This window comes from Monodelphis domestica, chromosome 1, assembly GCF_027887165.1.
Source record: "Monodelphis domestica isolate mMonDom1 chromosome 1, mMonDom1.pri, whole genome shotgun sequence".
In the NCBI taxonomy this organism is placed as follows: domain Eukaryota; kingdom Metazoa; phylum Chordata; class Mammalia; order Didelphimorphia; family Didelphidae; genus Monodelphis; species Monodelphis domestica.
The window spans coordinates 192,775,640-192,801,300 of record NC_077227.1 but is presented as its reverse complement, the minus strand read 5'-3'; the positions used below and the strand labels follow the sequence as shown (position 1 = coordinate 192,801,300).

Genomic DNA, 25,661 nt, shown 5'->3' with positions numbered 1-25,661 from the left:
TCTCTGAAAGCAACAAAAGGATATCTGCCGTTTCTAACTATGGTGCCTTCCATTCAGTTATCTGACACAAGACAAAGACACTGTCAACTTACCCCAGATCATAAGTTTCATGACTCATATAGTTCCCCTTCTTCTCTTGTCTTCTCCCCCTCATGACTTTGCCAAATTCTGACTGTAGTGAATGGAAGCCTCCAAGATTTTCAATGAGGCATCCAAACTACTGCTGAACATGGTAGGTAATTCTGTTGCTACAATAGCAACAGCAGCCTCCCCTCACTGCAAGTTCCCATGAATTACTTTTTGCCACTTTCATGACTCCAACTGCTGATCAATGCAGGTTGCAGGCTTTGTTGTCCCTTATCAGACTCCCCTCTTTGCACAATAAAGGAGAAATTGTGGGGATACAACTCTCCAATAAAAACCCAACTTCTCACCATCATCTGTGTGCAAAGGAACAGTCCCTTATCAGACTCCCCTCTTTGCACAATAAAGGAGAAATTGTGGGGATACAACTCTCCAATAAAAACCCAACTTCTCACCATCATCTGTGTGCAAAGGAACAGTGAGATAGGCAGTGGATTTGTGATAAACTGATGCTGAAGCTCAAATCTCTCCTGCTGGTAAATGAGGAACAAGTCAGCCCAGGTATAAATCATGATGAAGTGACTATATGTTTGTGAAAACACTAGCAAAAAAGGATCTGAGGGTAAAATTACTATCAAAATGCTCAAATTGAAGAATGTCATAAAACTGGTCTTATCCCAATATAACTGTTCCCTCCCACTAAAACTCTCAGGTGAAAAAAATCTTCTGCATACCATTCACAACTGAACTTTCCCCCTCTACATACAGATAATCCAAATTGTATTGCTCTATTTTTATGCCCCAGATTGTAAATGGCAGTAAGCATTATAAGAGTAGGATATTCAGCTAGAGGAACACTACCTAACCTGAGGATATTTGTGTTTGGAAACTGACTTCTAATAATGAAAGAAAATACTTTTTTCCTCTCTAAAAAAATAAAGAGGAGATGAACACAGCCCCCAAAATCCCAGATAGCCAGTGCACATGGCCCAAAAACACAAAATGGTGGAGGCTTCTTAACATAAAAGTTGAAAGTAACCACCTATAGGCCCCACTGTAAAAAATATTTAGATAACTGATTATCAGAGAGCTAGTAAGGGAGTAAATGCTGGTTTGTTTATAGCTTGATGGCTCATTTTCAGGGGAAAGAAAGAGTATGGGGAATGGAAGAAAGAAAGAGAAGGAAAGAAAGAAAAATAAGAATCCATCTTAACATGCAGGTCCATTATTTTTTTTTTCTTTTTCTCGTGGAAATTCCAACTGGAGAAATGGCAGAACATGTGGTTTTTCAGTCTCTTCACAGAAGGACTTAATTCTCAATGGTGCTGACCTTAGCTTTTTCATTCCTTCTGATCATCATTGCTGGTTTTGGAGCTTCGACTCCTAATCTGGTTTTTGAGCTGTTCTATCAACTCTGGATTTTGTTGCTGTAGCTGCTGAGCAAAATGTTGGCCTGCCTGGAGGAGGTTGGAGATGTTATTTGGAGAACGGTTGCCTCTGGCAGCTCCAGAATGATTTTGGATACTTGATGCCACCCCAGACACAACTTGCTGTACTTGAGGATTATTCATGAGGTTTGATGCCATATTCCTCAGACCTGGGTTACTCAGTAAGCCAGCTAGGTCAATGCCTCCAGTGTTTTCTGTAGCATCGGATGTTTCTTTCATTTTCTTTTGAGCTAACTTGAAGTTTGTTTTGTACATGTCATTGTCTGGGTCCAGCTCCAGGGCCTTCTTATAGTAGCCCACAGCCTCCTTGTGCTTGTTTAAACTTAAAAGTGCTAATCCCATTCTGCCATAGGCTTTGCTGTAGTAGGGGTCTATGCCAATGGCTCTTTCACAGTCTTTCATAGCACCTGCATAATCTCCAATTTTGCTGTAGGCCGCAGCTCTGTTGCAAAAATACACTGCATTGGTTGGATTTAATTCAATTGCTTTTCCATAGAAAGAGACTGCCTCTTCAAAGTTTTCCTTTTTCATTTGTTCATTTCCTTTCCTTTTGAATCTTTCAGCTTCAGGTGTCTCTTTATCAATGGTGGGGATGGGCTCAGAATTCTTGTGTATGTTGCGCACCTCTCCTCTTTCTATAGCAGCTTCAAATATTTCTGGCAGAGTTTGTGATACAGCTAGATGTCGGTCATCAACAGTCACCTCAAAAGCTGTCTCCAGGCACTGGATTGAAGCTTCCAAACTCTCCTGGGCATCAGAAGAGAGTCTTCCATGTTTCACTTGGTCATGCAGGAACTGAATGATTGAATAAGCAAGGCGCTTCCTGTCCTCCATCTTTATGGCCCTGAAGAGGGATCTTGTGATTTTCAAAATCAGATCAAGCTGCCGAGGCCTCCCACCCCCCCCACCCCCCACCCTGCTGCCTACTGCGCCTGCGCTGACGCCTGCGCGCCTCACCAACTACTTCTCCTCTTCCTGTCTGCCATGGCGATGACTCGGAGGCAGTATGCAGCTCCACCCCTTCCCTGTTCTCGTGGGCCCCAGCTAACTGACCTTAGGCGCAGGCGCAGATTACCCTGGGACCAGTCAGAGAAGAGAAGTCCAAGTCTCTGGTAGTTTAGGGTTTGCTACTTTTACAGGCTTTGGGACCCATAAGAAGTGGGCAGGCTGCCTCTGGATTCTTCTTCTTATGCTCTCAATGACTGCTGTTCTTAAGCCTAATTTCATTTCCAAATAATATTTTTCATTTCATTATACTTTTGTATCACCAGGATTCAACTCATGCCCATCTGCCATAATTAAAGTTGCCTTTAGCTCAAATGTGGAAGAAGTGAAGGAGAGATGGAAGGCATGATTCTAGGGGGTTGGGGAGGGGGGGGGGGGCAACTGAGTATGAGTTAGAAAAGATTTTTTAAAAAGCCAAAATGTTCAAATCTGGTCCCAGACACTTCCTAGCTGTTACCCTTGGGCAACAACTCCCCTTGCCTAGCCCTTACTGCTCTTCTGCCTTGGAACCAATACACTGTATTGATTCTAAAACAAATGGTAAGAGTGTTTTTTTTGTTGTTGTTTTTAAGCCAAAATGTGTTCAAGAAGAAGACTGTATTTATATTTGTAGGAATTGATGTGAAGTAGAATTAACAGAGTTGAATGGTGAAATGCAGAGGATAAGAATTAGGGAAACCTTGTAAATATTTGTTTATGTTACTCCAGGACTAAGAATAGAGACTTATTATGACCCTCAGTTTCACAGAGTATTTAGAAGGGAAAAGATAAATACCTGATATATCTCCCAGAAAATGTTAGGAGATGAACCTAGTCATTTTTTTTTTTTGGTCCATTCCTATGTCAGCCACCTTAGTTCAGACTCTTATTATCTCTTGCCTGGATTATTGCAACAACCTCACAATTGGAAAACTAGTCTGCTTTCAGTTTACACTTCTGCCCCCAACTCATTTTCCATGAAGTTGCTAACCTGATATTCCTAAAGCCTAATATGATAGTATCACTCTTCTATTCAGTAAATATCACTGGATCCTCTAGAATAAAATGTACACTCCTTTGGCATTTTAAGTCCTTCATTATCTGACTTCAGTTTCTTGGTCTGGATTGATTTCACATTATTCATCCTGTACATACTCTATGAATATTCCAACTCCTGCTTCTGTCTGTGTCTTTACACATATTGTCCAGAAGGCCTTTACTCCTCTACTCAGCTTCCTGTAATCCCTTCAAAGCTCAATTTAAGTGCTACCTGTAAAAAACCTTTTCTAATTTCTCCTGTTTCTAGTAGCCCCTTACCATTTCATCACAAAAATATGCTCTACTTTGTATTAATTTTGTATATAGTTTATATAGTACTTTAAGATTTACAAAGCTCTTTGGAAATACTATCTCATTCAATTCTCACAACAATCTTGTGACCTAAGTACTATTGTGATCATCATTTTATAGATGATAAAACTGTCAATCTAAGTCTGACAGAGATAAAATGACTTGCCCAGAGTCACAGAGTTACTAAATGTTTGTGGATAAATTTAAAAGCAGGTCTTTCCAAATGCAGGTTTAGCACTTTTATCCACTGTGCCAGCTACCTATGTAACTGCAGTTTTCTACCTGATAGTCTAAACTATTCAAAGCCAAGGACTTTTTTTTTTCCTTTTTGACCCCATCACCCTATTACTCATTATACTGTTTGGAACATTTTGGAACATTGTAGGTGTTTAAATTGATATCAATGTGATCCTTTGACCATGATAATCCTTTGAACCTTTGAAATCCATTAATCTGTCATTGCAGCCTAGTATTCATTTCAAAATGTGAGCTCTTTATTCTGTCATATTGAATCCAAGAGTTATATTTTGACCCTGTAAGTAGGCCCACGCCCCTCTCTTCCTGAATCTTAAAGAAATTAGGCTGGGAGGCAGGTAAGTGCCTCGGTAGTTAAGAGAGCCAGGCTTGGAGACAGGAGGTCTGGGGTTCAAATCTAGCCTCAGACACTTCCTAGCTATGTGACCCTGGGCAAATCACTTAACACCCATTTTCTAGCTCTTCCCATTCTTCTGCCTTGGCACTGATATTTAATACCAATTCAAAGACAAAAGGTAAGTGTTTTTAAAAAAAAAGAAAGAAAGAAATTAGGCAGTGGACTAATAAGAACTTTACTAGAAAATTCTTTTCCATTCACAAAGTTTGTTGCTGACTTTGAGGGGAAGCTGAGCCAACACAAGGGTGGCAATAGCAGAGTAGAAAAGGAATGAGCAGCTGTCAGAGACTTGATGCACAACAACACGTTCACTCATCTGGGCTAGAATACTTGCAAATATCAGGACTTGTTTTATAATAATGAAGGAGAAATTCAAAGCTACGTTTTTTTTTTAAAGTGCAATCCATGCTGGATGAGGTCTGCTGGTTTTGGGAAGCTCCAAGGATATCAACAACTGCTATAGTGTCAGACATGTGACATCTGTAGAAAGTTTAATCAAGGTCATTTCAAATGCAAGGCATTGAGAGGACTACCCCTAGCTTATATGCCTTTTCAGTGTTTACAGATTGATTTTATTAACATGCCTGGGGACCGAAGATATAAATATGTTTTAGTCATAGTGGACAGACTCACTCGATGGACAGAAGCATATCCATCAAAGAAAAACAACACTGGCATGGTAGTGAAAACATTGCTTAAAGAAATAGTTCCTAGAGACGGTATTCCAGATGCCATAGACTCAGACAGGGGAAGTCACTTTACATCTAGCATTTTATAAGTGTATAAGTCTCTGGGAATAAAGGGTAATTTCCATAATGCATATAGTCCAGAAAGTTCAGGACATGTGGAAAGAATGAATAAGGAGTTAAAAACTATAATAGCTAAACTCTGTGCCCAAACTCATCTTAATGGACAGAGGTTCTTCCACTTGCGCTGTTCTGAGGACGAAACCCAAAGGAGACTTACATATTTCCCCATATGAGATATTGTATGGACAGCCAGTATGGATAGGAAGGACTGCTAAACCATCTTATCTTTCCATGCTGGGAGGGAAATGCCAGTTGTACGCCTATCTGACACAGATACAAAATAGGCTAGAAGAACTGAGGAGGCTGGGACTACTAGTGCAAAGAGTCCCACTAGATTTCTCATTACATAACATAAGACCTCGGGACAAAGTATATGTAAAAAATTTTGCCAAAGACAATCCCACCACAGAGCCCAGATGGATTGGTTCAAATGATGTAGCTCTCACCACTCCTACATCAATCAAAGTAGTAGGAAAGGATTCTTGGCTTCACGCATCTCAAGTTAAACATCACTATGCCCATGATAACATGCCAGAAGACAACTTGGAAGCCCAAGAATCTGTTCAAACACAGATGCCCCAAGAACAACCCTTGTTATATAAACATAGAGCTGATGAATCCAACAAAATAACACAAGAAGAAATAGAGATACTGAACAGAGACAGTGAAACCGAAATAGAATAATGCCCAAGATGGTATAAATTTGGATTAGTTAGATCAGAGAGGATTAGTGTAGCCTGTAAAACACAGGAGAAGCAGTTCCTTGCAGAACCTGGGAGTTTTTTTCAGGTGGATTTAGAATCCCTTAGAATTATTAAACCCATATACGAATTTCAAACTCAAGCCTGGACTAAAATATCATTAACCTCTACAATCAACCAAATAGGAATAGAATAATCGCCTTACAATCACACATTAAGAAAGTAACCTACATTCATTACATTAAAAAAAAATTCACTTGCACACATGAGGATGGCACAAACATCCTATATAAAGTTTCACTCACATGTATCAAAATATTCACTCTTACATGCACGCACACATTAATCTTACACATATGCATGATCCTGTAGTTCTGGATACCTGAGATCATCTTTCAAGGTGAGATGACAGGCAAGTATGTATCCTGTAAAGGAGAAGGCACCCTGGACCTGTGACAAACTTCAAGCAATACCAAAGAATGGAAGATACATGGACAACTGGAAAGAACTTTGAATCAAAGACATTATGGGGAATGAACTTCAGGAAAATGGGTCACGTAAGATTAATCACCAGTCATATTAACTTCACATATAGGGAAGTACATCCACATATACACTGGAACAAATATACATCCACCACGACATATTTAGAACATGAACAAGTTTCACATTGACATTAGGGACTATGCCATAAATAAGGATAGCCCATGAATTGTATATCTATGAATAAATCTCTACTACCTGAAGATATATATGTATGTTTTTATTTAAATAATGTGACATTTAAATGTATACAAATAACAGACATGTATATATACATATGTATGTATATATAGCATAGTAATGATCTAATCCAGTAATATAGATAGCAAGGAGAGTTAAAATACTGTTAATAGACAGGGACGGAAAAGGGAATAGTGTAACTAGAGGGGTAACATAGGGACAGAATAAATCAATTTCATTAGATACAAGAATATATATATAGATATATAGATATATAGATATATGAATGTTATAAATTGTTACATTGGAATTTGCATTACATAAGGCATAGGATAGTTCAATTTTACTTAAGATTTAAATTTTATATTGATTGCAATAGGAATGACTTTTGTATTAAGAAATTGTTATATTGTAAAAATTTTGTTGGAACATAATTGTAACCCTCTTCCCACAACTCAATCTTAGGATAAGATTGGAATTTAGATTAGAAAAATAGACAGATTAAGATAAGATTTATTATTTGGGGGGGGGGTTAGATAGGAACAATAAGTAACATAGACTAGAGTAGACATAGAAGATAAATAACTGGCATGGGCCAGGGTGGCACCATGCAAATAACAGGAAATGGAGGATTTGTAACAGAGGCTGGCACTAAAGAAAAAGTGCCAGACTGAAGAGTATGTGAAATTGATCACCTTGACAAGGGAGGGGTCCCAGGAGTGGAATCAGAAGGAGGAGAAGACTCTGGTGGGAAGAGCAGTGAGACTTTCAGTCAGAAGAGGTAGATAAAGACTTTCTCCTGAGGGTTACCTACTTTTCCTGCTGGTGACTGGAAATCTTTCCCCCAACACTTCCCAATTGAAGGGACTCTCTGAAGAGAAACCTGAGCAGACTTTACCTCAGCTCCTGTTGGCCAGGGGTGAGTCAAACTGACTTTCAAGCTGCCAAAGTCTGAGTTCCCCCCAAACTTGAGAGCAGGGAAAGGGTTTAGATAGAGACAGGGACCCCCTTTCCCCATTCTTCCTTGCCCATTATTTCCTTTTGTATTATCTGATTGAGTTAACATTAAAAGTTATCTGTTCTCCAAGCTGAGTGTGAGTGAATGGATCAAGGGCAGACCTTTTGGTCTTGACTAGTGGAGGAGGGGACAAGAGGGACAAAGAGTGAACTGGGGAGAGCAGTTTTAGCTAAGGAGGGAAGGCAGAAGGGGGAAAATCTTCATACCCCCTCTCCTCTCTCTGAGCCAACCCATTACATCTGCTGTCTCTCCTGAACTCTGCTTTGAGAAGGGGGTTCTCCTCTCTCCCTCTCTTATATCAAAAGTTTGAACTTCCCTTTGGGGCACAAAACTTCTCTTTTATCTTTTAAGACACTACTGAGTGCAAACCAATAATAATTCAACAAGGTTTATTAGCAGGATAATTCATCCATCTTTAAGAAGGCAGCATTTAATTTCATAAAAAGTATGGGGGCAGCTCGGTGGCTCAGTGGATTGAGAATCGGGCCTAGAGATGGGAGTTCCTAGGTTCAAATCTGGCTTCAGATACTTCCTAGCTGTGTGACCCTGGACAAGGCACTTAACCCCCATTGCCTAGCCCGTACCATTCCTCTGCCTTGGAACCAATCCACAGTATTGATTCTAAGATGGAAGGTATGGGTTTAAAAAAAAAAAGGAAAGTGAAAAAAGCTTGAAGAGATGCATAACTCTTGATTCAGTAAGAAGGCAAATGAAATTTAATTTTACACTGAAAGTAACAACCCAAATCACTAATCCTGTGATGCCCTGAAGGCTATTTATGGGCCCAATACCTACATAGTGCATCTCAACTACTCAGCACTGATGGAGTCACACTGATAAGTGATAAGAACATGACCTGGAGATATGGGCTGAACACATCCATAGTGTTCTCAAAAGGCCATAATCAATCAATGCTGAAGTTATTGACCATATAATTCAGATTGATGTCAATCTCACTTTAGTCAAACTTCCAATTTAAGAAGAGGTTTTGAATGCCAATAGGCTCCTCTCATGTGGCAAAGCATTTGGTGCTTGATTTCATTCTGGCAATGTATCAAAATATTCACTCTTACATGCACGCACACATTAATCTTACACATATGCATGATCCTGTAGTTCTGGATACCTGAGATCATCTTTCAAGGTGAGATGACAGGCAAAGAATTACAAGGCAGGAAGTTCACTGCTCCTACAAAAGATTACTGAGATATTCTAGGTTATTTAATAAGAGGAGATTATTCCCCCAGGAGAGTGCAGATGCTTCCAGTGGCCATATCTATAAAGGAAGAGAAAATATGATAATCACGACTAGGTCATTGCTGGCAAGATTCTTGCCAGAGGCCTCCTTAATCCTTCACCTGGATGACGGTCATCAAGTTGAGAGGCAGTGTGGCTTCAAAAGGGGCCAAGAAGAATAGATATTGTTTGCTGCCCAACAACTTCAGAGGAAATGCCAGGAGCAGAATCAAGGTCTATACACAAAGTTCATATATCTGACCAAGACCTTTGATACTGAAAGTTTTAAGACTTTGTGGAAGATCACAACAAAATTTGGTTACCCCAAGAAATTCATCAGTATTGTACACCAGCTCCACAATGGCTTACTTGCACAGGTTCTGATTAATGGATGGATATTCTTGCCCTTTCCCAGATAACAATGAAGTGAAGCAGGACTATGAGCTTGCACTCATGGGTTTTTTTGCATGATTTTTTTCTGCAACATCAGACATCTTCAATGAGGATGAAAATAATATCAAGGATACCACAATGGTGACAAAATTATGTAAACTGAAAAGGCTACAACCAAGACTAAAGTGGAGGGAGTGTGAGTACATGACTTTCTCTTTACAATTGACTGTGCACTCAATCATCCTCTGAGAGGGAGATGCAACAGAAGATGGATCTACCATATGAGCTCATTCTGGCCAACAGCAAGAGAATAGAAGTTCTCCACCAACCATCACTGAACAATCCATTTGTAGAACCATCTGTTAGCTAATTAATGCTGCTGATAAACTCACTTACCATGGAAGAATGCTTTCTAGGGATGTCTACATAGATCATGAGGTTAAATTACACATTGTCAGAATTAGCTCAGGGTTTGGGAGGCTTTGAAGGAAAGTGTGGGAGAGTAGAAATATTAAGCTGCTTATCAAAGTAAGGGTCCACAGAGATGTTGCTGACCTCATTGTTGTATGTCTGTGAAACCTGGACAGTATACCAGTGCCATGCCAGGAAATTGAACTGCTTCCATTTGAATTGTCTTGGGAAGACTTTGAAAATCACTTGGTAAGATAAAGGTACCAGACACTGAGGTCCTTTCTCTAGCTGAAATGCCAAGCATCTTTACTATAGAGTATAACTCAGATAAGTTGGCCACATTATCTGATTGTCAAATACATATTTGCCTAAAAGACTACAGAGAACTCACACAAGGCAAGCACTCACAGTGGGGTCATACAAAGAAGGGATACAAAGAGATTCTAAAGGTCTCTGGAAAACTTTGATATTGATCATGAGACATGGTTAATGTTAGCACAGGACAATTCAGCATGGTATGCCCATATCAAAGAAGGTGCTGTGCTCTTTGAGCAAAGCAGAATTAGAGTATCTCAAAAGAAACATGAGAAGTACAAATGTAAATACATCTCTATTCTAAGTGTTCCTAGGGATCCTTTGTGCCTGAGTTGTGGGAGAGTCTTCTAAGCTTGTATTGGTCTCTTCAGCCACAGCTGGACACTCTGTAAATTGACTCTGACATATGATATCCTTTTTGTCCTCTTTGAGTACAAAGGATAATAGTCAGACAGAGACCATCTTTTCTTGAACCTTAAAGAAATTTAGATCTGAAATAATAAGAATTTTTAAATGTAATATTAATATTTTAAATTGGAAGAGGCCCTAGAGATTATCCACTCCATTCTTAATCTGGAATTTACTGGCCTTTTAAAAAAATAACTATATTTCAATATAATTGGTTTTCCTTTTAATATTATGTATTTTATTTTTGTTTTCAAAAATGAACTTCTTCCATTTGAATTGTCTTGGGAAGTTTTTGAAAATCACTTGGTAAGATAAGGTAACCAACACCAAGCTTCTTTCTTTAGCTAACTGCCAAGCATTCAGTCTTTACTACCAGATTCATTTTGAGAAGGGGCCTACAGGCTTTATCAGACTGCCAAAGTGATCCATTACATAGAAAAAAGTTAAGAACCCCATCCCCTTATTTTATAAAAAGGAAGAAAATGAAGCTTAGAGAAAATTATATCAATAAAAATCATTTTATTAAGCACTTACTCTTTGTAAATCATGGTGGTGAACTTTGGGGATATAAAGAAAAGTAACTATCAGACCTTGACCTCAAAATGCTTATATTCTGAAGAAAGAGATTATATTCTTTTTTTTTTACTTTAAACATTATTTTACTTGGTCATTTCCAAACATTATTCACTGGAAACAAAGATCATTTTCTTTTCCTCCCCCCCTCCCCTTCCCACCACCTCTCCCATAGCTGACGCACGATTCCACTGGGTATCACATGTGTTCTTGGTTCAAACCTATTTCCATGTTGTTGGTATTTGCATTAGAGTGTTCATTTAAAGTCTCTCCTCAGTCATATCCCCTTCCCCACTGTAGTCAAGCAGTTGCTTTTCCTCGGTGTTTTTACTCCCATAGTTTATCCTCTGCTTGTGGATAGTGTTTTTTAGATCCCTGCAGATTGTTCAGGGTCACTGCATTGACACTAATGGAGAAGACCATTACGTTTGATTGTACCACAATGTATCAGTCTCTGTGTATAATGTTTTCCTGGTTCTGCTCCTTTCGCTCTGCATCACTTCTTGGAGGTCGTTCCAGTCTCCATGGAATCCCTCTACTTTATTATTCCTTTTTAGCACAATAGTATTCCATCACCAACATATACCACAATTTGCTCAGCCATTCCCCAATTTAAGGGCATCCCCTCATTTTCCAATTTTTGGCCACCACAAAGAGCGCAGCTATGAATATTCTTGAACAAGTCTTTTTACTTATTGTCTCTTTGGGGTACAAACCCAGCAGTGCTATGGCTGGATCAAAGGGCAGATAGTCTTTTATCACCCTTTGGGCATAGTTCCAAATTGTCCTCCAGAATGGTTGGATCAATTCACAACTCCACCAGCAATGAATTAATGTCCCTACTTTGCCACATCCCCTCCAGCATTCACAACTTTCCTTTGCTGTCATCTTAGCCAATCTGCTAGGTGTGAGGTGATACCTCAGGGTTGTTTTGATTTGCATCTCTCTGATTATAAGAGATGTAGAGCACTTTTTCATGTGCTTATTAATAGTTTTGATTTCTTTGGCTGAGAACTGCCTGTTCATGTCCCTTGCCCATTTATCAATTGGAGAATGGCTTGAGTTTTTGTGCAATTGATGTAGCTCTTTGTAAATTTGAGTAATTAAACCTTTGTCAGAGGTTTTTATGAAGATTGTTTCTCAATTTGTTGCTTCCCTTCTGATTTTAGTTACATTGGTTTTGTTTGCACAAAAACTTTTTAATTTGATGTATTCCAGATTATTTATTTTGCATTTTGTGACTCTTTCTAAGTCCTGCTTGGTTTTAAAGCCTCTTCCTTCCCAAAGGTCTGACAGGTATACTATTCTGTGTTCACCTAATTTTCTTATAGTTTCCTTCTTTATGTTCAAGTCATTCACCCATTTTGAATTTATCTTGGTGTAGGGTGTGAGGTGTTGATCTAAACCTAATCTTTCCCACACTGTCCTCCAATTTTCCCAGCAGTTTTTATGAAATATTGAATTTTTGTCCCAAAAGCTGGGATCTTTGGGTTTGTCATATACTGTCTTGCTGAGGTTGCTTGCCCCCAGTCTATTCCACTGATCCTCCTGTCTGTCTCTTAGCCAGTACCAAATTGTTTTGATGACCACTGCTTTATAATATAGTCTGAGAACTGGGACTGCAAGGCCCCCTTCCTTTGTATTTTTTTATTATTTCCCTGGATATCCTTGATCCTTTGTTCTTCCAAATGAACTTTGATATGGTTTATTCTAGATCAGTAAAAAAAATTTTTGGAAGTTCCATGGGTATGGCACTAAATAGATAGATGAGTTTGGGTAGGAAGGTCATTTTTATTATATTGGCTCTTCCTACCCATGAGCAGTTAATGTTTTTCCAATTGTTCAAGTCTAGTTTTAGTTGTGTGGAGAGTGTTTTGTAGTTGTGTTCATAAAGTTCCTGTGTTTGTCTCAGGAGTTTAGATTACTAAGTATTTTATTTTGTCTAAGGTAATTTTGAATGGGTTCTCTTTCTAGTTCTTGCTGCTGAGCTGTGTTGGAAATATATAGAAATGCTGATGACTTATGTGGGTTTATTTTGTATCCTGCAACTTTACGAAAGTTGTTGATTATTTCGATTAGCTTTTTGGTTGAATCTCTAGGATTCTTTAAGTAGACCATCATGTCATCCGCAAAGAGTGATATCTTGGTCTCCTCATTGCCAACTTTAATGCCTTCAATTTCTTTTTCTTCTCTAATTGCTACTGCTAGTGTTTCTAGTACAATGTCAAATAATAGAGGTGATAATGGGCATCCTTGTTTCACTCCTGATCTTATTGGAAATGCATCTAGTTTATCCCCATTGTAGATGATATTAGCTGATGGTTTTAGATATATACTGTTTATTATTTTTAGGAACGACCCTTCTATTCCTATGCTTTCTAGTGTTTTTAATAGGAATGGGTGTTGTATTTTATCAAGGGCTTTTTCTGTGTCTATTGGAATAATCATGTGATTTTTGTTGGTTTGCTTGCTGATGTGGTCAATTATGTGGATGGTTTTCCTAATATTGAACCAGCCTTGCATCCCTGGTATGAATCCTACTTGATCATGGTGGATGACCCTTCTAATCACTTGCTGGAGTCTTTTTGCTAGTATCCTATTTAAGATTTTTGCATCTATGTTCATTAGGGAGATTGGCCTATAGTTTTCTTTCTCTGTTTTTGGCCTGCCTGGCTTTGGAATTAGTACCATGCTTGTGTCATAAAAGGAGTTTGGTAGGACTCCCTCTTTGCTTATTATGTCAAATACTTTGTATAGTATTGGGGTTAGTTGTTCTTTGAATGTTTGATAGAATTCACTGATGAATCCATCAGGCCCTGGGGATTTTTTCTTAGGAAGTTCTTTGATGGCCTGTTGGTGTTCTTTTTCTGATATGCGATTATTTAAGAAATCTATTTCTTCTTCTGTTAGAATAGGCAATTTATATTTTTTGTAAATATTCATCCATAGCACCCAGATTGGTATATTTATTGCCATATAGTTGGGCAAAGTAGTTTTTAATGATTGCCTTAATTTCCTCTTCGTTGGAGGTGAGATCCCCCTTTTCATCCTTGATGCGGTTAATTTGCCTTTCTTCTTTCCTTTTTTTAATTAGATTGACCAGTACTTTCTCTATTTTTTCTGTTTTTTCAAAGTACCAGCTTCTAGTCTTGTTTATTAGCTCAATAGTTTTATCACTTTCAATTTTATTAATTTCTCCCTTAATTTTTAGGATCTCTAGTTTGGATTTCTTCTGGAGGTTTTTAATTTGTTCATTCTCAAGTTTTTTGATTTGCATTTCCAATTCATTGATCTCTGCCCTCCCTAATTTGTTAATATATGCACTCATGGATATGAATTTTTCTCTAAGTACTGCTTTGGCTGCATCCCATTAGGTTTGAATGGATGTCTCACCATTGTCATTTTCCTCAAAGAAATTAATTGTTTCTTTGATTTCTTCTCTAACTATCCGATTTTGGAGTATCATATTATTTAATTTCCAATTAATTTTTGATTTGGCTCTCCATGTACCCTTTTTGATCAATATTTTTATTGCTTTATGATCTGAAAAGGTTGCATTTATTATTTCTGCTTTTCTGCATTTGAGTGCCATGTTTCTGTAACCTAGTGTATGATCTATTTTTGTGAATGTGCCATGTGGTGCTGAGAAGAAGGTGTATTCCTTTTGGTCCCTATTTATTTTTCTCCACATGTCTATTAACTCTAATTTTTCTAAGATTTCATTCACCTCTTTTACCTCTTTCGTATGTATTTTTTGGTTTGATTTATCTAAATTTGATAGTGGTTGGTTCAAGTCTCCCACTAATATGGTTTTACTGTCTATTTCCTCCTTCAATTCTCCTAGTTTCTCCATTAAGAATTTGGATGCTATACCATTTGGTGCATACATGTTGATTAGTGATATTTCCTCATTGTCTATACTCCCTTTTAACAGAATATATTTACCTTCCCTATCCCTTTTGATCAAGTCTATTTTTGCTTTGGCTTTGTCCGATATCATGATTGCAACTCCTGCCTTCTTTCTATCAGTTGAGGCCCAAAACGTCTTACTCCATCCTTTAATTCTAACCTTGTGAGGGTCGACCTGCCTCATATGTGTTTCTTGAAGACAACAAATGGTAGGGTTTTGGGTTCTAATCCAATCTGCTATTTGTCTACATTTTATGGGTAAGTTCATCCTATTCACGTTTAAAGTTATGATTGTCACTTGTGGATTCCCTGGCATTTTGATAACTTCTCCTAGTTCTGACCTTTATTCTTTAGCTATATCCTTTTGAGCCAGTGATTTACTTTAGGTCAGTCCCCCTAGTCCCCTCCCTTGATATGCTTCCCTTTCTAGCCCCTCCCTTTTTATGCTCCCTTCCCCTCCCCCCTCTCCTTCCCTCTATTTTTATACTCCCTCTCCCCTCCCCCTCCTTGATTTTCCTTTCTTTCTTACCCTGTTGGATAAGATAGAATTCAGGATCCCACTAGATCTAGATGTTCTTCCCTCTCAGAGTTGATTTCACTGAGAGTAAGGTTTAAGTAATTCCACTTCATGCTCTCTTCCTCTCCTTCTCATATGAGAGTTCTTCCCCTCCCCTTCCCAAGTGTATCTTTGTATGGGAAAGATTATTCTATTTAGTTCCCCCCCATTTCTTGAAGTAAATGTTAGTATTATCAATGCTTCCCCCCTCCCTTTTCTTTCTTTGCCCCCCCTTTCACCAAATCTTCTTGATGCCCCAATCTTTCCCTATGCATGATTCTTCTAACTACTCTTATGATGCTACAATTTTTGAGAGTTAAACAATACATTTCCCCATATATTAATATATATAATTTGATATAAATGCAGTCCTTATAGAAGAGAGTTTGACTTAAAGAAAAAGATAAGTTTACCTCCTTTTCCCTTTCTTTCATATTTACCTTTTCATGTTTCTCTTGCTTTCTGTGATTGGATGTCAAATTTTCCATTAAGTTCTGGTCTTTTCTCAGCAAGTTCTTGGAAATCTTCTATTTTGTTAAATGCCCATACTTTCCCCTGGAAGTATATAGTCAGTTTTGCTGTGTAGTTGATTCTTGGTTGGAGACCCAGCTCTCTTGCCTTTCTAAATATCGTGTTCCATGCTTTGTGGTCTCTTAGTGTGTTAGCTGCTAAGTCATGTATGATCCTTATGGGAGCCCCCCTATATCTGAAGCTCCTCTTCTTAGCTTCTTGTAGGATTTTCTCCTTTTCTTGGAAGCTCTTGAATTTGGCGATTACATTCCTGGGGGTTGTCTTTTGGGGATTTAGTATAGAGGGTGTTCTATGAACCCTTTCGATTTCTATTTTGCCCCCTTGCTCCAGAACATGTGGGCAATTTTCTTCTATAATCTCCTGTAGTATAGCATCGAGGTTTTTGTTTATCTCTGGTTTTTCGGGGAGACCAATAATTCTGAGGTTGTCTCTTCTTCCTCTGCTTTCCAAGTCTATGACCTTTTCAGTGAGATATTTAATGTTTTCTTTTTATTCATTAATTTTTTGGCTTTGCTTTATTGATTCTTGCTGTTTTCTAATCTTGTTGTCTTCCATTTGCTTAATTCTGGTCGTTAGGGACTGGTTTTGCTTTTCAGCTTTGTCTGCCCTTCTATTAGATGCTTCCAGCTCTTTCTCAAGTTGTGAAGTCTTGTCTATCAGACTGCTGATCTCGTTCTCCCATTTTTCTTTCCAAAAGTTTTCCATCTTTTGGGCATGCTCACTGTCTTCTAGTTGCTTAATTCTGGTCGTTAGGGACTGGTTTTGCTTTTCAGCTTTGTCTGCCCTTCTATTAGATGTTTCCAGCTCCTTCTCCAATTGTGAAGTCTTGTCTACCAGACTGCTGATCTCTTTCTCCCATTTTTCTTTCCAGAAGTTTTCCATCTTTTGGGTAAGCTCCAATTTGAGTGCTTCCAGACCTTGTAGATAGTTTCCATTTTGGGAGGCATTTTCTGATTTTGTTTGGATTTCATCCTCATTCTCTTCTTTTCCTTGGGTACTCCCTCCATAAAAGTTTTCAATAGTCACCCCCCCCCCCTTTTCTTCTTGGAGGCTTGATTTGGGGACATGTGAGCCATCCCTTTGGTGGTTTTATTCCACTTTCTTTTTTGGTCTGGGGTCTGAGTGATGTGGGCGGGTTTTCTGTGAATTTAGGTTGCCTCAGACTAGTTCTTCCCAGCCTCCAAGGTTTCTTAGAGTGCAGGTCCCTTTGCTCAGCGCAGCCTCTCAGCGCGGCCTCCCCTTTGCTCAGCGCAGCCTCTCAGCGCAGCCACCCTTTTGCTCAGCTCATCCTCTCAGTGTGGTCGCCCCTTTGCTCAGCACAGCCTCTCAGCACCCCTTTGCTCAGTGCAGCCTCTCAGTGCCCCTTTGCTCAGTGCAGCCTCTCAGCGCCACGACCCCTTTGCTCAGCAGACTCTCAGCACCCCTTTGCTCAGGGCAGCCTCTCAGCACAGCCTCCCCTTTGCTCAGCACAGCCTCTCAGTGCCGTCGCCCCTTTGCTCAGTGCAGCCTCTCAGCATGGCCTCCCCTTTGCTCAACACAGGATTTTCCCGTGAAACTGCCCTGAGAGGTTGTTTCCTTACAGTTTTTAGATCCCAAGGACCCTGATGTGCCCCCCCAGACAGAGATGCTCCTCACTCACTCGCTGTCCCAGTGAGCGCTCTGATAGCTTACTCTGGTTTGGTGGGGGGTGGGAGGGGTAGCTCAGTTCAAGTTTTTGTGCGAGCTTTTCCTCCTCCTTATAGTGTGGAAATGTTCAAACCCCAAGTACCTTTGTTTCTGTGGGGTACTGGGGAGTCCCTCCTTTCTTCCAAAGGTGATTTTTATGCTCTTTTGAGGTAGTCTATTTTGTTCGGTGCAGGGGAGGGGAAGCCGAGTCACGTCTAGATTGCAGCCATGTTTACCCGGAAGTCCCCAGAGATTATATTCTTAAAAAGCTTAAGGACTTACATTTCCCAAGATCACTTTTAAGTAAATAACTGAGACCATATTCAAACCCTGATTAGCAGTACAGATTTAGTTATCTGTCCTGGGTCCTCTTCTTTTTCCTTAGCCATCTCTTTTCTAACAGGAATCTCAAACTCAGGATATCCAAAACAGAACTCATGAACTCTTCTCCAAAAACCACCTCTCCTTCCCATCTTTCCTATTACTGTCTAGAGTTCCATCATCTTCCCAGTCACCCATGGCCACAACTTTGGTATAAGACACTTCTTCTGACTTATGCTTACCCTACATATCCAATTTGTTGTCATTTCTTGTCTTCTTTTCCATTACTAAATTTCTTCCATATATCTCCACTTCACTCACAGCCATTGACTCAATATCTCTCATGTGCACTGTTGCAATAGGTTTCTTACTGTTCTCTCTACCAAAATTCTTTCTATATTGATTTTCCTAAAGTATTGACCTAACCACATTATGCAACTACTTGATAAACTCTAGTGGCTCTCAATTGTCTCCAGGATGAAACACAAAATCCTTTGGCACCACCTAGCCCCTTTTGCCTTTCCAATTTTTTGATATTTTGCTTCTTTCCATGAAAATTTCAGTCCAGATCCATAGGTCTGCTTGCTATTCCTTACACAGAATGCTACATTTCTTATAGAGGATTCTTCAGACACCTTGTCTAGAATAACCTGTCTCCTTACTTCCAACTCCTAGCTTTTTTGGCTTCTTTTCAAGACATAGCTCAAATTATGGCTTCTGCAAGGAGGCCTTTCTTGTTTTTTTTCCCCTTATCTATTTACTTCCCCATCCCTATCACCTTGCCCACCTCAGTGCCTTTCCTCTATGCTTATTTTCTATTTATAAAGTTTATATCTTTGTAGGAACAAAGGTACATGTTGGCTATCCTTTAGATTATGAGCTTCTTGAAGTCAAGAACCATGTTTTTGCCTTTGAATCCTTTTGAATATTGTTCTTAGTAAGGTGCCAGGCACATAGAGTTTAATAAATACTCATTAATTGAAAGAAGCTTTCCATTTCCTCATGCTGTTTCTCCCCTGAGGTATTACTGTATGAATTCTTGTTCCTTATTCTCCCTACCTTTAACCTTGGTCATTATTAGTTCAGAGTGAAAGAAACCTAGTTATTAAGGATGACCTGTAGGCTAACTAGAAATTTTAGAAATACTTGAGTATGCTGTGTGGAGCTAACCTGTTTCTATGTATTCTAAAACTATGAAAGCCTAAATGTTTGGTTTTTGATCTGTCCTTTGGGCTATGTCATATCCCCAAGGCCCACACAGTTAAGCTTATCTCTGAAATCTTTGGTGAAGACTGTTTAAAACCAATTCAAATGATAGTAACTGACAGTTAATTAAAAGACACTTTGCTCACCCAGGAAGGATTACCTTTTTTGTAAGTGTTTTATGTGTGCTTTATTTTGTGACTAGTTTTTTTTTTTCTCTTTGGAGAAACATTCTTCAATGTGTTTTAACTCCTTTCCTTAATTCTCCTGAATATTGTTGAACTGAGTGACTGAAAGAATGACTATTTTTAGGTTTCAGAAATGAAAAGTTTTAGGTCTTTTCAAAGCTCTTCTTTCACCAGTCTCCTAGCCATGTCAATCACTATTCAAAAATACTGGGAGGAAAGCTGTTCAGGGGCAAGTTTATATTCACTTGTTGAAGCTAAATTTTGAAGACCTATAACAAGTTGGTAGCCAATGTTACAATGCAGGATAATAAGAGAATGTGGAATTTAGTAATGAAAATAGAGTATAGATTTATTATTAAAGAGTGGAGTCTCATACTTGTTGTCCTCTCATTTTATGCCAAAATATAAGCCTATTCCAAATGTAATGAAGTGCATCTCTCCAGAGAAGTCCAGTAATATCTGCCAGGCATAGGTTATTATCTATTTCCTATTTAGAATAAATGAAATTTGTAATGAGAAGGGGCATATGTCTGTAAAATGAGGTTAAAAATTCCCAACGTAGATACTTTATAGAACTCTTAAGAGGGTCAAATGAGTTGTTAAATACATTGTAAATCTTCAAATGCTATGTAATTGTTGAAAAACATTATTTATTTTTTTTACTTTCACTCCAGTCTGGGAATGATTTTGGGAAAAGATTTGGGAAAGCATCAATCAACACTATGTACCCTACTCATATGCAATCACAGGTATAAGATGGAACTGGCAGCTTTCTACTAAGAGCTGCTTTGTGAGATTCCTCTCTTCCTGCTGGAGCACTGTCCCTTCCTGAGTTTCTCATGTGCTAAACTTCAAGTTTATCTTTGAGCCTTTTTTTTCTTCTTCCCTGTTCCCAGCTTCTTAACAAATCATACTACTTTCTCTCCACTTTCCTTTATAATAAATCTATACTCTATTTTCATTACTAAATTCCCCATTCTCTTATTATCCTACATTGTAACATAGGCTACCAACTTGTTATAGGTCTTTATCATCTCCCATCTGGGCCATTATAGTAGTCTGCAGGATGGTTTCTCTACCTCAATTCTGTCCCCCCTCTAGTCCATCCTTATTAAATTCATCTTCTGAAGTGTTATTCTAATCATGTCACTGTCCTATTCAATAAATTCCAGCTCCCTATCATACTTTTCAAAACTCTTCACTGTCTGGTCCCCTCCTATTTTTCTAGTTTTATACTTTACTTCCCTCCACTTATACTGTAATCCAGTAACACTGGCCTCTTTGCTGTTCCTCAAACAATACATTCCACCTCCACACTCCAGAATATTTTAAATTGTTGTTCATCATGCCTGGTAATGCTATCCTTCCTTATCTCCCCTTTCTTCCTTCAAGTTCCATAATAAAATCCCATCTTCTATGAAAAGCCTTCTCTGATTCTCCTTAATGCTCATATCTTCCCTCTATTAATTATCTCTGGTTTGTTAAATGTATGAACATATGACATACAAACATATGTAGGGTGTGTGTGTGTGTGGTTTATACATAGTTATTTTAATCTTGTTTCCCTAGTTAGTCTTGTAAGTTCCTTGAGAGCAGACACTGCTTTTTGTCTTTCTTTCAGGAGCAGCAAGGTGGTGCATTGGTCATACAACTAGAAAGGATCTACAGTACAATTCACAACTGTTTTCTTAGTTTTCTCTACTACTACCATGCTCATTGAATTTAAATTAAAACATATATTTGCCTTGGTCTTCATCCACTGCTTTGGTCTGTTATGACAGTTTCTCAGACAAGTTTCCTTGACAGCCTAGGGAACGTATACCCACTATTTTGTCTTTAAAACTGGAGGTCAAAATATGGTTAGCTGGTTTGAAAGGTAAAGAAGTTTATTTGTTCTAAGAAAAATTAATTGGGCCAGTAGCAGTTTTAGTTTCTTGTGATACAATTTGAAGTTTTATTACTCTTTAGACTCCCTTAGAGCAATTTGCAGCATTCCTTGGGAGAAAGGAAATGGAGAAGTATTCAAGCCTTGGAATCACAGGATTTTGCTCAAGATCCTATGTGTTCCTATGGGAAATTACTATTATCAGAGTTCCCTATAGTGACAGGAAATCTCCAAGATGGTAGAGGTCTCTCAAAACATAAAATCATTCTTGTCTATCTTGTTGTCTCTAATAGAGTGGGAAGTAAACTTCAAACCCCAAAATTCCATTTCCTTGGTCTCAGAGGTTACTTTATCTGGGGAGAAATGTTTTCCCCCAAATTCATCACACTCAGGTTTATCTACCTTTTCCAATGGTTCTTTAGTATTTCTCAACTCTCTTCCGGTATACAAGTCAAACATACCATATTGTTCATTACTTCATTATGAAAAAAAAATTTTTAAGTCTACATGAGTGCAGTGTTAGAAACTTTATCAGGTGCAAAGTGAAGACAAGATATGACCCATGCTCTAATAGAATGGCTAGTATGAATTAATCTAAAATATAAAAGACCTGCAATTTACACTATTATTTAATAGGTGCCTTTAAGAGTTGTCAAATAAATCGCTAATACTACTATTTCCCTTCCTATATGTATACTTTCAATAGGTCAGGGAACCTTTCAGTGCTCTTCTATCTACCTCTTTTTCTAGCTTCCTTCAAAACCCTTTATGTGCAATTTGGTTGATGAAATACACCATGAGTCAGCTTGAGTCAACTCAAAGCAATCATTACAGTGACTGGAGTTGATTCAGCAGAATTGTCCATTCTTGACATTTGCTTTATGTTGATGGCTTCCTTCTGTGTATGTCTCATCTCTTATATTTTAATTATGCATATATAAGAGCACTTGGCTACTGTTAAATCTCTGGTTAGTTCTTATAGTGTTGTTCTTTTTTTCAAATAGAGAATATCAATATTTCATAAACCCCTTGTTTTTATTCTCCTTTACTTTTCCTTTGTAAAAATAAAACAATACAACAATAATAATCAGAAAAATCAACTAACTTCAGCTGTTTATGAAAAGTATTGTAATAAAAGTAAATCCTAGAAATTGAAAGAACAGATGGTCAAGTTTATATATATATTTTTACTTTATGAAATCAGTTATAATTTATAGTTTAAAGAAAATGGTTACTATGTGCTAGGCGCTGTCCTAGGTACTAAAAAAGGAGCAATCCCTACTCTCAGTGAACTTATATTCAAAAGGAGGAAACATGTATATATACATATATATATACACATATATACAAGCATAAATATAAAGTTAATAAATACAAAGTAGTTAAATATATATATATAATTTGGAAGAACTACCAGGTAGGAGGTTCAGGAAAGACTTCATATGCATCTTAAAAGAAGAAAGGGGCTCTGTGAGACAGACATAAAGAGAAAGTCTATTCTAAACATTTGGGATGGCCAGTGCAGAAGCATGGAGTGGAAATGGCATGGTACCTGTGAGAAACAGAGAAGACCAATTTGGTTAGATTATAAAGTGAGGAGGAGTAATACTCAATGAGACTTGGAAGATAAGTTAGGACCAAGTGGTGAAAGGTTGTAAATGTCAAACAAAGGAGTTTATTTTATCCTAAAGGTAGTAATAAGCCACTGAAATTGCATTAGGGAGTCACATGGTCATATCTATGTTTAAAGAAAAATATTTTGGCAGTAGTGTGCAAGATACACTAGAATGGTGAGAAATTGAGGCAAGGAGACCAATTAGAAGGCTGTTGGAATACTCTAGGGAAGAGGTTATGGGGCCTAAGCTATGGTTGTACCTATATGAGTAGAGCAAGGGGTAAGAAGGAGAGTATGAAAGCATAAATGGAAAATTTTGGCAATTGATTAGGTATGTGAGATGAAGAAAAACTGATAGATGAATCAATGGTAAACCAATAAATTATTCAACAAGAATTTATGGAGTTTCACTATAGGCCAGGTATTATGCTAGTCTCAAAGGCACAAGCTCTTAATTTGGAGTATGTGACCTTTTATCTAAAAATGTTTTGACAACTGTATCTCAGCATAATTGTTTTCCTTTGTAGTCCTATGTATTTCTTTATGAATTAAAAACGTTATTCTAAGGAGTTCATGGATTTTATCTGACAATCAAAGAGATTTGTGACACTAAAAATATCAAGAATATTTGCTCTAGGAATACAAAAAAGGGCAATAATTTCTTCTTTTAAAGAGTCTAAATCCTATTGGGAAAATATAACTAAATATAAAGTATAAAATTTAGATATAAAAGTATTTGAGGGAGGACTAGTCAGCTTATAATTAAAATTCTCAAAGTAGATGAGTGTAACATTTAACTACTCTGTCTTCAACACAGTTTTACTATGCAGTGACTTGAATCCCATGAGTTAACACAAATATATAAGACCAAAAGCCATTCATCAATGGTAGTGATCAAAGGATAAGAAAAATTCTCAAAATTAAGATTTACAGCCTTACTAATAATATGAAAGATGGCTACAAATTACTAATAAAAAGAGTAAAACAAATAAAAGTAAATCTGAGATTGTACCTCATAATTACCAAACTGACAAAAAATAACAAATATGAGAACAATCATTGTTGGAGGAATTGTGAAAAGATAGTCACACTAATACATTGTTGATTGAACTGTATATTGGTCCCTTCATTTTGGAAGTCAATTTTCAATTAAGATAATAAATTGATTAGAATGTCTATACCTTTTGTCTAGAGATCTTTCAACTATTTAGATACTTTACAAATATCAAAAAAAGAAAAAAGGAACTATATGAAGAAACATGACTGACAGCAGCCCTTTTTTGCATATGTTAATGAACATCAACTGAGAAATGACTAAACAAGTTGTAATACATGAATATGATGGAATATTATAGCATCTTAGAAAATACTATCAATGATATAGAATAGCATAGAAAGACCTATAGGAAATGATACAGAGTGAAGTAAGCAGAACCAGAAAAACACTATTTACAATGACTATAAAAATGGAAATTAAAAGGACAAGAAAAAGAAGGAGGATTGAATGTTGCCTGGTTATAACGAGAGCTTGAAATCAAAGAAAAAATAACAAAATTCATCTCCATTTATTGCAAAAAGTATGAAATATTTGTTTATGCTACCACATTTCTTAGCTTTTTTGTTGCTAGTTTTTTTCCTATTCTTCCTCTTTTTTTATTATCTACTGAGTGGTGGCCCTCAAAGTAGAAAAGGGAAAGAATGCATTTAGAAATGAAGATGATATTAAAACAAAGAATAGCAATAAAAATACAAAATATAAAAGATTACCTGATGCCTCTTGTACCAATGTGATATTTTAATGTTCAAACACAGGGATTCCAAAAAATCATAGGACTTTGTTTATATAAAGAGGTAAATATGCTAGGAACTAAGTTGACTTATGGCTGTCATTTGTTACCTGGTGAGAGAGAATGAAAAAACATCCAGTGTAGGTTGTTTAATTTTCTCCTGCCCTCAATCTCTATGTTTTCCTAAATACCCTTAGTAAAGAAAGTATAGTAGAAAGAAAAGAAATAACATTGACCTAGGAGATTTCAATCCTGTCTGCTAAACTTATTAGCTACACAAACCTGGACAAAAGTGTAAAAACTTTGTTAGCCTCAGTTAGCTCATCTATAAAATGGGGGAATAATACAAAGATTTATTTTGATCATCAAATTTATGTAAAAGAAAGCTTTTTGTAGCTATATATAGTGTTTTACAAATGTAACTGGGATTATTATTAGTAACAATAGAAATACTATTGATGGCAGCCTCCTCTGATGGTTTCATGAAACTATAAAAGGGATCCTGCATTCTTGAAGGTCATGACAGTGTAGCGTAAACTCTGATAGATTCTACTATGCCAGAGAAGCTTCTCCTAACAGACTTTATTTGCTGTCTGAGGACCAATCTAGCTAAGTATGGAGAAGCCATCAATAATATGCTGACCACTAGGAGATATATCCTTTGGCTATGGCCAAATGGGATTATAAAAAATTATAGTAATTTTGTGTTTGACAAAAGTAAAGATTCAAGTTTTGGGGATAAGAATTCATTATTTGGTAAATGTTGTTGGGAAAAATCAGAAAGCAGTGTCATAGAAACTAGATATTGTGTAATTAGAATCTGTTATCCTAAAAACTACAATCCCCAGCAAAACTATGCTTCCCAGAACCCCACTTACTTTCTGTTCTTTTCTGCT

The 25,661-nt window shown here is 37.6% G+C and overlaps 2 protein-coding genes across 3 annotated transcripts in view; one reads left to right on the top strand and one right to left on the bottom strand.

Annotated features, from left to right (window-relative positions):
* The window catches only part of RYR3 (ryanodine receptor 3), a 793,997-nt gene that overhangs the window by 158,908 nt on the left and 609,428 nt on the right, over positions 1 to 25,661 (top strand). The gene's annotated exons all lie outside the window — the stretch shown is intronic.
* LOC130456272 (small glutamine-rich tetratricopeptide repeat-containing protein alpha-like) lies at positions 1,179 to 2,450 on the bottom strand. Its single transcript, XM_056810222.1, has one exon. It carries the CDS (start codon positions 2,364 to 2,366, stop codon positions 1,425 to 1,427), a length of 942 nt encoding a protein of 313 aa, XP_056666200.1. The 5' UTR covers positions 2,367 to 2,450; the 3' UTR covers positions 1,179 to 1,424.